General features: G+C 33.2%; 1 protein-coding gene across 1 annotated transcript in view; it reads right to left on the bottom strand.

The window, feature by feature from the left end:
• LOC145239966 (FIGNL1-interacting regulator of recombination and mitosis-like) overlaps positions 1–12076 on the bottom strand; it is a 119776-nt gene that overhangs the window by 25841 nt on the left and 81859 nt on the right. Inside the window, exon 16 of the mRNA XM_080103553.1 lies at positions 6078–6159. Coding sequence (XP_079959679.1) covers positions 6078–6159 — 82 coding nt within the window. The remainder of the gene's footprint in view (positions 1–6077; positions 6160–12076) is intronic.

The raw sequence follows: 12076 nt of genomic DNA, 5'->3' as shown, positions 1-12076 counted from the left end.
TTTTTTTTAATTTTAGAAAATCAATGCTGTATTTTTTTTTAATTTTAGAAAATCAAGTAATGCTGTATAATTTTTTTAATTTTAGAAAATCAAGTAATGCTGTATCATTTTTTTAATTTTAGAAAATCAATGCTGTATAATTATTTTAATTTTAGAAAATCAATGCTGTATTTTTTTTTAATTTTAGAAAATCAAGTAATGCTGTATAATTTTTTTAATTTTAGAAAATCAAGTAATGCTGTATAATTATTTTAATTTTAGAAAATCAAGTAATGCTGTATAATTTTTTTAATTTTAGAAAATCAATGCTGTATTTTTTTTTAATTTTAGAAAATCAAGTAATGCTGTATAATTTTTTTAATTTTAGAAAATCAAGTAATGCTGTATAATTTTTTTAATTTTAGAAAATCAATGCTGTATTTTTTTTTAATTTTTGAAAATCAATGCTGTATTTTTTTTAATTTTAGAAAATCAAGTAATGCTGTATAATTTTTTTAATTTTAGAAAATCAAGTAATGCTGTATAATTTTTTTAATTTTAGAAAATCAAGTAATGCTGTATAATTTTTTTTATTTTAGAAAATCAATGCTGTATTTTTTTTTAATTTTAGAAAATCAAGTAATGCTGTATAATTTTTTTAATTTTAGAAAATCAAGTAATGCTGTATAATTTTTTTAATTTTAGAAAATCAATGCTGTATTTTTTTTTAATTTTAGAAAATCAAGTAATGCTGTATAATTTTTTTAATTTTAGAAAATTAAACAATGTTGTATAATTTTTTTAATTTTAGAAAATAAAGTAATGCTGTATAATTTTTTTAATTTTAGAAAATCAAGTAATGCTATATATTTTTTTAATTTTAGAAAATCAAGTAATGCTGTATATTTTTTTTAATTTTAGAAAATTAAATAATGTATAATTTTTTTAATTTTAGAAAATAAAGTAATGCTGTATAATTTTTTTAATTTTAGAAAATCAAGTAATGCTATATATTTTTTTAATTTTAGAAAATCAAGTAATACTGTATATTTTTTTTTAATTTTAGAAAATCAAGACTTGCTGTATAATCTTTTTAATTTTAGAAAATCAAGTAATGCTGTATCATTTTTTTAATTTTAGAAAATCAAGTAATGCTGTATAATCTTTTTAATTTTAGAAAATCAAGTAATGCTGTATTTTTTAATTTTAGAAAATCAAGTAATGCTGTATTTTTTAATTTTAGAAAATCAAGTAATGCTGTATAATTTTTTTAATTTTAGAAAATGAAGTAATGCTGTATAATTTTTTTAATTTTAGAAATCAAGTAATGCTGTATAATTTTTATAATTTTAGAAAATCAAGTAATGCTTTATTTTTTAATTTAAGAAAATCAAGTAATGCTGTATAATTTTTTTTAATTTTAGAAAATCAAGTAATGCTGTATAATTTTTTTAATTTTAGAAAATCAAGTAATGCTGTATAATTTTTTTTAATTTTAAAAAATCAAGTAATGCTGTATAATTTTTTTAATTTTAAAAAATCAAGTAATGCTGTATAATTTTTTAATTTTAAAAAATCAAGTAATGCTGTATAATTTTTTTTAATTTTAAAAAATCAAGTAATGCTGTATAATTTTTTTAATTTTAGAAAATCAAGTAATGCTGTATAATTTTTTTAATTTTAGAAAATCAAATACTGCTGTATTTATTTTATAATTTTAGAAAATCAAGTAATGTTGTATAATTTTTTTAATTTTAGAAAATCAAGTAATGCCGTATAATATTTATAATTTTAGAAAATCAATGCTGTATTTTTGTTTAATTTTAGAAAATCAAATAATGTTGTATAATTTTTTTAATTTTAGAAAATCAAGTAATGCTGTATAATTTTTTTAATTTTAGAAAATCAAGCAATGCTGTATAATTTTTTAATTAAATTTAAAGTCATTTTTTATATTCATTTTTTTTTCCTGAGATTTTTGGTAGCATCCACTCTAATCATAGAAGACTTGGTAACATTATGATTTAAAACACTTGAGATGAGTAATTTGTATTATTTATTCGTTTATTTATTGTGGTCGATTATTCTCATCTTTTTTAGTTGTTGTTTCACGTTTCAGCCAACTATTCCTCTGGCTGTGGTGAGACGACAACAACTATAGAAGGCAGTAATTGTTGAGGATGCAGTTTGGAAATTCGGAGTTCTTATCTCGTTGCGGTTACCACCTGATGAAGGCCAGAGAAATAGTTGGTCGAAACATTCTGAAACAATAACTAAAAAAGATGAGGATAATAGTCCACAATAAATGAATAAGTAATTTGTAATATTACTTTGTCTTTTTTACCTTTTTTTCCTCTCATTTTGTTGGTGATATTAAGTCCAGGAGTGGTGGACTCTAGAAGGGAAAAATTGTAGGTTTGATCTCGTGAACAATTGCATTAAAGTCAAATCTGATTTGTGCATCACTTGATTGGCACAAAAATTGAACAAAACACACACTAACTTAAAAAAAAACAAGTGAAGCATGCATGGTCCCCCGTGAGTGCACAGTGAACGAGGCATAAAAAAAATGACAAAGTTCAGCATTTTCCCGTTCCTCCATTTAGCCCCCAAAAGATCCCAGAAGACATCAAATCCTAGTGAAAATGAACAAACGGTGGTTTTAGGCATTAACATATTAAAATTTGAGTTCAGTACCATGCAAAACTGCTAAATAGACATACACAGAAAATTTTGGACAAATATGGTAAAATAGTCCCAACCGGAGTTTTCCCGGAAAATCGGTTCTGTTACTTTTTTACTTATATCATGTTTAATGTTTGTGCAAAATTTTAAAAAATTCCAAGGTGTAGTTATTGAGAAAAGTGCGAACAGACGAACAGACAAGGGTGAATTTACAGGTCCACCCTCCTTTTGTCAGGGGACCAAAAATATTACAAATACTTCTATGATTAGGGTGGATATTACCAAAAGAATTAGGAAAAAAAAAAAAAAAAAAAAAAATGATTTTTTTTTTTATTGAAAAATCTATATTACTACACTGATAGGTTTTCAAAAATTTTGTTATTTCAGTGTTTGAGGGACAGTAATTTTGCATACAGTTTTGTTTGCAATTGTGATCTTTTCTTTTTTTTTTTCTCTCTCTTACAGTGAGATCACATAAAGTAAAGTTGATATTTCTTCCATCCTGGTACTTAATAGTTTACTTAACGTTATTTCCATGGCAGGTGCTCGTCTGATCCCCCCCTCGCCAATCTTTCACGAAAAACACCCGTCTAGCTGAATCCACTGTGAAAAATTTCCCCCACTCTATATCTGTGCCTAAATCAAAACGTGGATTCCATGAACAAAGCTTCTTTCTTAGAACTGCACGCCTGTGGAACTCTGTTCCGTCTGCCTGCTTCCCACCTGACTACAACTTGGATGTCTTCAAATCCAACGTTAACAAATTCCTAATGAACCGCCCCCTTAAGCAAACACTTCATCAAATCTCCACACTAACGTAATGTACTTGCAATAACCCTTCTCCCTGAGTGGCTTCCGGGCCTTGATAAGTGGTGTAAAAAAAAAAAACCATATACCTGTTTTGTGATTCATTTTTAACATATACTGATCTCCGTTGTTAAAAACAAAATTTAATTTTGATCAATTTCTCTATCTTTAATTTTATTCCTGCTTGATATTTTCTTTAAAAAAAGAGTTGGAGGAAATTTTTACTCTCATAGTCAGATCTACTACCACTGCCACCCATGTGTACCAGAAAGATATTTCATAAGACATAATTCTATCATATCATTACTATTATTTGTCTTTCAATTTTAAGTTAAGTCTATATATATAAAGTAGTAGCGTTCGTGTGTGTGTGTGTACAACCTTCTTACAGCCCATACTACTGGACCAATCATGACCAAACCTGGCATGATGATAATCCCCAACCTAGGGATGTTGCACACCATTTTTCATGGTTAAGGTCAAAAGTCAAGGTCATAGCCTATGTATATATATTCTCCTACAGCTGACATCACTAGACTGATCATGACCAAACCTGGCATGATGATGGTCTCCCACCTAAGGATGGTGCATACCATATGACCAAATCTGACATGATGATGGTCTCCACCGTTTTAAGGTTAGGATCAAAGGTTAAGGTCATAGTTGGTGCAGGTCTCCATAAATTCCCCCACTTAGAGATGGTGCATACGAAGTTGGGGTTCACCACCATCCTGAGGGTCACCATCATGGCACCAGCCAACTTCTTTGTGAATTTAAATCAGATCACCCTCCTCCGTCGCCTGTGAAGTGCAGGTATCTTTGCTAGTACTATATATTTTCATTAAAAAACAAGGTATGTACCCTCTACCTACATATTTTTTATTTGTTAAGCTTTCTGATTGGATAATCTAAATAATTGTTTTAGCAATGCCTGTGTTTGATTGACTTGAGTGCCGCATGATTTGATCGTAAAAAAAATAAAATATACACAGAAAGAAACGTGATGTCCATACACTATTTTCTTTCATTTGATTCTTTCTATTCTCCCTGCAAATAATCTGGTAAAAACTTTGTTTGCAACATTTTATTTCCATTATTTTGTCTTCGTGGAATGATCGTACAGGCAGCCGTTAGTGCGATTTACTAAATTATTTTATTAAAGTCTACCAGGCTAAAAAAACATTTATTACTGATAAGTAGAGATGGGACGAGTCCAATATTATTCCCGATTCCGATACAATTACCGATTCCGTAGTAAATTACTGATTCCGATTCTTTACAAATCGCTAAATTTTTAACTATAGAATTGTTATTTTCCCCTGATTCCTGTCATAATAAACACATGTTAAATACGCAGATATTTCCGTAAACGTTAATTTACACTTATGGAGGATGATCTATCGATTTTAGCTTTACTAATATTTTAAAATCAAGAAATGTTTATTATTTTATCATTATTACCAGCAATGGAAGATTTTCTTTTAAATAAAATCAAATAAAAAAAAAGACAATTAAAAGAATCATTTTGGCATCGGAAAATAGGCACCAATTTTTTTGATACTCCCAAATTTATCGATTTTTAGGATTCCCAATTCCAATTAATGCGACCAGATATGTGTGGGCCTAACAGATCGCCAACTCCCAACGTCGTGTGTCATGGATTTTTCGTTCTGATGGCCGGATTGTCATTTTCTCACTGGCCACTGTCAATGGGGACACACATGGTTTCACAAAAGTAGAAATATAATAAGTCGTGTAACAAAGAAAGGAAAAACACAAACGCAAATATTTCACATATATTGGACTTGTGAGTGTGTGTGTGTGTGTGTGTTTTCTCCCTGTTCTATCGATGTTACGTTCGTCTGTCAGTCACAATTCGTCTCTATTTCTATTTCGCAGTCAACTCTAAAAACTGTTCAACCATTGTCGCTATCAACTCCGATCCGTCGCAACCGGAAACTTGATGTCAATGGATTATCTTCTCACCGTTCGTATCTGAAGTCGCCCCCACCCATCCGGCCACCCAGAAGCTGCCTTTCCCTTGTCATCTGTAGGCTTGATCTAAAAATACCAACAGATTCATTGTTTCCTACTTCCTATTTTACTGTTTATTGTAAGACATTTCCTAATCCTTTGTCTATTGCCCCTCCCCCCTTCTCAGCTCTTAGTGACTCAAGTCCATCTCAGGTCCACTTTATAGTATCGCATTAATTGTCACAACACTACTGCTTAGTTTTTCATGTTTATAAAAACAAATACGTTAGTTCTATTTTTCAGTTAGTCAGATATTAATAAGTATAAATATTAATAAGTATAAATATTAATAAGTAGTATTAAATTAAAACAATCCATTTTTTTTCTTTTCTTTTTCTGAAGTTCAATATGGCTGAAATTATCTTCACTTTGTTTAGAAATTAAAAATACTGGGCACACATCCGAGTTGTTTTTAGGCATCTGGTCCCCATCCAGTCAATTACTTTATAAACTTTTCTAACTTTAAGTTTCACGAACAATTGAAGTGCAAACATTTGTAAATTATAAGAAAAATGTTACAAAGAAAAAAAAATAAATATGCACAAAATATTTTTATTTCTCAGTTTACTTACTATAATTTTAAAGTGTCTTGCTGGCCAGCTACCAATGAGACCACATATGTTGGTGCAAAAAAACTCGTACAAACTCCTTTTTCTAAAAAAAGAAAAAAAAATATACATACATATAGTCTTATTTGTAGTATTCCACATTTTACTGGGTTTATATAATTCAGTAATCGTTTATATACCAATAAATTTTAAGTCAGAAAGAGATGACTTAAACTGTAAGCTCCAAAATTATCCTGTTTCATAATTAAGCATTCATATATCGTTTTAACAAAAACCAAGACTCAAAGAATGGGTTGATAGCAACAAATAGTGTATTTCATTGTTAGTTACAATTGTTTCAAGACTATTCGGACAAATCCAAACATTATGTTGTTTGAAAATTTTCACAAGAACATCCTGATTGAGTTATTGAATAAAAAGCACTTTAACAATAAAACATTATGGAAACCATTTCTCTTATAAGAAAAAGAAAATAATTATATATATATATATATATATATATATATATATATATATATATATAATAATTGACAATAGTTTTATCAAATAACATAGACTCCAAAATACAAATTCATCAAATAAGATTGAAAAATGAACACAATATTCTTAAAAATGTATCTATTAAATTTGTGTATTATTAAATGTCACAATGACAAATTAACAGACAAAAGGACAAACAGAAAGAATTTGATGCTCATCCTAAAATGGTATTTCAAATTTAAGCCCAATTGACCAACTGACGGAGATGTGGTCTTATTGGTGCCTGTGTCAAAGTTGAAAATACAGGGGCGATAACTAGGATAATTAAGCCCAATAGACCAACTGACGGAGATGTGGTCTCATTGGTGCCGGTGTCAAAGAAGTTGAAAATGCAGGGGAGATAACTAGGATAATTAAGCCCAATAGACTAACTGACGGAGATGTGGTCTCATTTGTGCCTGTGTCAAAGAAGTTGAAAATGCAGGGGAGATAACTAGGATAATTAAGCCCAATAGACCAACTGACGGAAATGTGGTCTCATTTGTGCATGTGTCAAAGAAGTTGAAAATGCAGGGGAGATAACTAGGATAATTAAGCCCAATAGACCAACTGACGGAGATTTTTTTTTTTTTTTTTTTTACATAGGCATCACCACATTATCAAGGCCAAGAGGCCACTCAAGGATAAGGGTTAAAGAGTGTACAGTAGAAATTGGACATTATAGTAATCATTAGTAATGAAAATTTGGTAAAGTTGATAACTTATATGGAACGGCTCATCAAGAACTTATTTACGTTAGACTTGAAGACAACCATATTGTAGTCAGCCGGAAAGCAGAGAAACGGAAGACAATTCCACAGGCGTGCAGTTCTAAGAAAAAAGCTTTGTTCATGGAATCTACGTTTAGGTTTAGGCACAGATAAAGAGTGGGGGAATTATTGATAGTGTTTACAGCTAGACGAGTGTTTCTTATGAAAGTTTGGCGAGGGGGGACCATAGATTGAAGCTCATTCAAACACTTTCCATGAAAATAACGATACATTAGAGACAAACTCGCAACATCTCTTCTGTGAGATAGAGGTTGCAAGGAAGAGAAAAGGACATCTCCTACGAGGCTACGAAGTCTATTTTGAACTCTATCAAGGCAGAACAAGTCCTTTCTAGCAGCTCCTGCCCAGATGTGGCAACAGTATTCCATCCTTGGACGTACCTGGCTCTTATATAGATAGAGAATAGCATCAGCAGTGAGATATCTACCGGATCGATAGAAAGATCCCACCATTTTTCCAGCGGCCTTGGCAACAGATTTGATGTACGTGTTCCATTTAAGATCAAGAGTAATGGTCAAGCCAAGAAGTTTGTCAAAACTTGAGGCCTCCTGAAGACGAGAGCCATTCATTTCAATTGATGCCAGATGTGGATCAGAATGTTGATGATGTAAAGAGAGAAGCTTGGTTTTAGATGCATTAAAAGTAACCAGCCATTCTTTACCCCATTGTACTATGTGCTCAAGATCAGAGGAGAGAGAATTGGAGAGAACTTGGTCGTTTAGTGTCTTAGATGTGCTACCATAAATGGTAGTGTCGTCAGCATAGATGTCTACAAATGATGTAAGGATGTGATTTGGAAGATCATTAATGTAGATCAGGAAAAGAGTTGGGCCCAGGATGGACCCCTGAGGGACACCGGCATTAATACTGTGAGCATCTGATTTTTGCCCAACTACTACTCTTATGAACCTATCAGAAAGAAATGATTTAATAATTGAGAAGACATTTCCAGCAATACCATAGCTAGAGATCTTATGAAGTAAACCTTTATGCCATACCCTATCAAAGGCCTTAGATATGTCAAGAGCAATTGCCCTAGAAAGGTTGCCTCCGTCGAGAGATTTGCTAATCCTATGAGATATAACTGTAAGCACATCTGCTGTAGATCTAGCAGAACGGAAACCATATTGAGTGTCACTAAGAAGGTTATTTTTGTTGAGATGGTTGATTACTTCTGTATTTAATACAGATTCCAGCAACTTACTCATGACGCACAGGAGACTTATTGGCCTGTACTGAGAGGGGGATGAGCGATCACCTGAATTCTTAAATACAGGGCATACTGATGAAATTTTCCAGGGAGATGGGAAACTATTCTCCTTAAGACAACGTTTAAACAGTTTTGTAAGTATGGGCGCTAGTTCAGGTTGAAGTTTTTTGAGTACTATAATTGGAATACCGTCAGGGCCAGTTGCTTTACTCGAATCAAGGTTTTTGATTAGCTTCGCAACATCACATACAGATATACGTATATCACATAGCGTGTTTTCTGATACAGGAGGAAATATTGGGGGTTGGCAGCCTTGATCGCAAAGGGTAGAATTAGCTGCGAAGTTCTTGACAAAGAGTTTGGCTTTGTCTGATGCTGACGAGATTACCTCAGGTCCATTGATAATAGTTGGGATGGAGCACACGCTTCTGTTCAGGATTCTGTTTGCTATTTGCCAAAACTGGTGGGAACCAAGCCGCTGCTCAGCTACTTTGGACTTAACAGATAGAGCATACAACTCTCTTGCGTTCTTTATTACTTTCTTACAATGGTTGCTGGCAGTCCTGAAAGCGGCTTTAGTTTTCATACATCTATTACGTTGGAAACAGTGGAAAAAGTGATTTCTGTGCGCAATGGCAGCAGCACATTCTGGAGAGAACCATGGCTGGCTGTTAGGTTTTTGCTGAAACTTTTTCGAGGGTATGAAACGGTCAATACCAACAATTAACCATTCCGTCAGGTCTAATACTATAGAGGACACATCCTTTTTAAACATGGAATGCAGAGGTAGATCAGATATAAATGTACAGAAGCTATCCAGTCAGTCTTAGTGTATCGATATACTGTACGATGGAGAGGTACGTCTGGGGACTTACTACATTTCATTTTTATCTTAATTGATACAACAGAGTGGTCGGAAGATCCAAGAGGCGACAGAACAGAAACTGAACATAGTTCAGGGCAAGTTGTGAGAAAAAGGTCTAGTAGGCTCGCATACTGGCCATCATTGTCGGGCACACGGGTGGGTTCCTGAACAATCTGAGTGAGGTCATAGGCAATGGAGAAATCATGACAGAACCTTCCCTCATCATCGGTCTTGTTAGAGTGGCTCAACCATTCGACGTTGTGAACATTGAAGTCACCACATACGTGAATGTTAGCTGAAGGATAAGCAGATAAGACTTGGTCAATTTTCTTAGATATGCTTTGAAAGATAGTAACTCCGCTGTTATGGGGGCGATAGAGAGTAAATATAAATGCCGTAGTGTGAGCTAAAGCAACCCGGAAGCACATATAGGGTAAGTTAGGATCTTCCCGGGAGATGTCCCTACCACATGGAAAGTTATCCCTAATATAGGCACATATTCCATGCCCATGGCGATCTTGGGGGTTGGATTTAGAAGTTAAGTTAGAGTATCCTTTAATTGCGAACTCTTCTAGGGAAATAGCCTGTCCAATGCCAGTTTCACTTAAAAATAAAAGGTCTGGTTTAGTCCCCTGTAATTGGGTTTCAACCTCTGGAAGGTTAGAACATAGACCCCTGATGTTGGAGAAGGAGACATGGTAGTAGGAGTCTACGTTGGAAGTTGGAGAACAGGGTTTAATCGTGTATTTTTTCTTGAAACTTGTCATGATGAATTTTTGGAATTTGTGGACTAGGTCGTCAGATTTACTTAGAGCAGGACAGAGAGGGGAAACTAAGAGAGAAAAAGAAACGAAGAATTTTTTTTTTATTTGTAGCTAATGATAAGGTAAAGCCGTAACAATAACCCACTAGTATGGCATCGAGAGGCCCCACCAGAAGCTACTGCATGGTCCAGAATCCATTCACCAAATGGCAATACAGCAACTCCAGTACTTTGCACCTGCTGATAGGACAGCCTCCTTGGTGGTTAATCCAAGGTTCGGGTCCCTGACTATCAGGCGGATAACGTCAGCCCAGACAAAACGTTTACCTCCAGCACCCTTACTAGTGACATGGCTACAAGGATAGACATAGAAACAGAAAATTTCCGCCATCTCTGCCAACTGTTCGCGCAAAATACTGCCAACCTAGAAAACAGCTTTTTCTTCTCCCTTTGTCAGAAAAATCACTCATTAAAAATGAGGACTGAGGGACAAATAAGAAGAAGCGAAAGTAACAGGAGCTGCCGATAATGCATCCACAATGCGTTTTCTACTCTCCATATTGGTGCCTGTGTCAAAGAAGTTGAAAATGCAGGGGAGATAACTAGGATAATTAAGCCCAATAGACCAACTGACGGAAATGTGGTCTCATTTGTGCCTGTGTCAAAGAAGTTGAAAATGCAGGGGAGATAACTAGGATAATTAAGCCCAATAGACCAACTGACAGAGATGTGGTCTCATTGGTGCCTCTGTCAAAGAAGTTGAAAATGCAGGGGAGATAACTAGGATAATTAAGCCCAATAGACCAACTGACGGAGATGTGGTCTCATTGGTGCCTCTGTCAAAGAAGTTGAAAATGCAGGGGAGATAACTAGGATAATTAAGCCCAATAGACCAACTGACGGAGATGTGGTCTCATTGGTGCCTGTGTCAAAGAAGTTGAAAATGCAGGGGAGATAACTAGGATAATTAAGCCCAATAGACCAACTGACGGAGATGTGGTCTCATTGGTGCCTCTGTCAAAGAAGTTGAAAATGCAGGGGAGATAACTAGGATAATTAAGCCCAATAGACCAACTGACGGAGATGTGGTCTCATTGGTGCCTGTGTCAAAGAAGTTGAAAATGCAGGGGAGATAACTAGGATAATTAAGAAAATAACCCTGAAATGAACAAAGAATTGTCAGATTTGTTCCAATAGTTATTATTTTTAATTAAAGATATTTGCTTTATTATAATTAAAAGAAATTTAACTGATTCTGCTATAATTATTTTTAACCATGATTGTCGCAATAAATTTAATTGGCTCAGTTTCATGTTTTGTTTTCTTGTAGTTAAATTAGGAAAATTTCTTTTATTACATTCAGAAACGATTTTTGTTAACACTGTTGCAGTTTATTTAACCTTAATGTTCTTGTACATTATTCATCAACATTACTCTATTAATTGTAATAGAAATTGTTTCAGTGTTCAAGTATTTTTGTATTTATTAGACATTTTCAGCATCCAAATTCAGTGTTAATTATTTCCAAACATATCTTTATCTTTAATAATTAAATGCTAAGTATCTCCACAGGTATGTGTAAAACGTCAGCATTTAACACATCAACAGCAACGTCATCATTTCGTTTGTTTACTATTTTCTGTGTCAATTTCTATGGGTGGGCACTGGCGCTATAATGGTCAATGGAAGTAACTTTTTTTTTTTTTTTTTTGCTATCGGATTTTAATATTTACATTTATATTGTATTGATTTAGAAAAATTAATTGAATATATATGTATTTATTAATCCGTTAGTTTTAACGTCTTCTGTTGATACTTATGTATATAATAGATAATGTTGCTTAAAGACCTTCA

This window comes from Euprymna scolopes, chromosome 19 (genome assembly GCF_053919585.1).
Source record: "Euprymna scolopes isolate OS-2025 chromosome 19, ASM5391958v1, whole genome shotgun sequence".
NCBI classification, from domain to species: Eukaryota; Metazoa; Mollusca; class Cephalopoda; order Sepiida; family Sepiolidae; genus Euprymna; species Euprymna scolopes.
The sequence above is the reverse complement of the archived record's forward strand: the minus strand, read 5'-3'. Positions and strand labels throughout refer to the sequence as shown.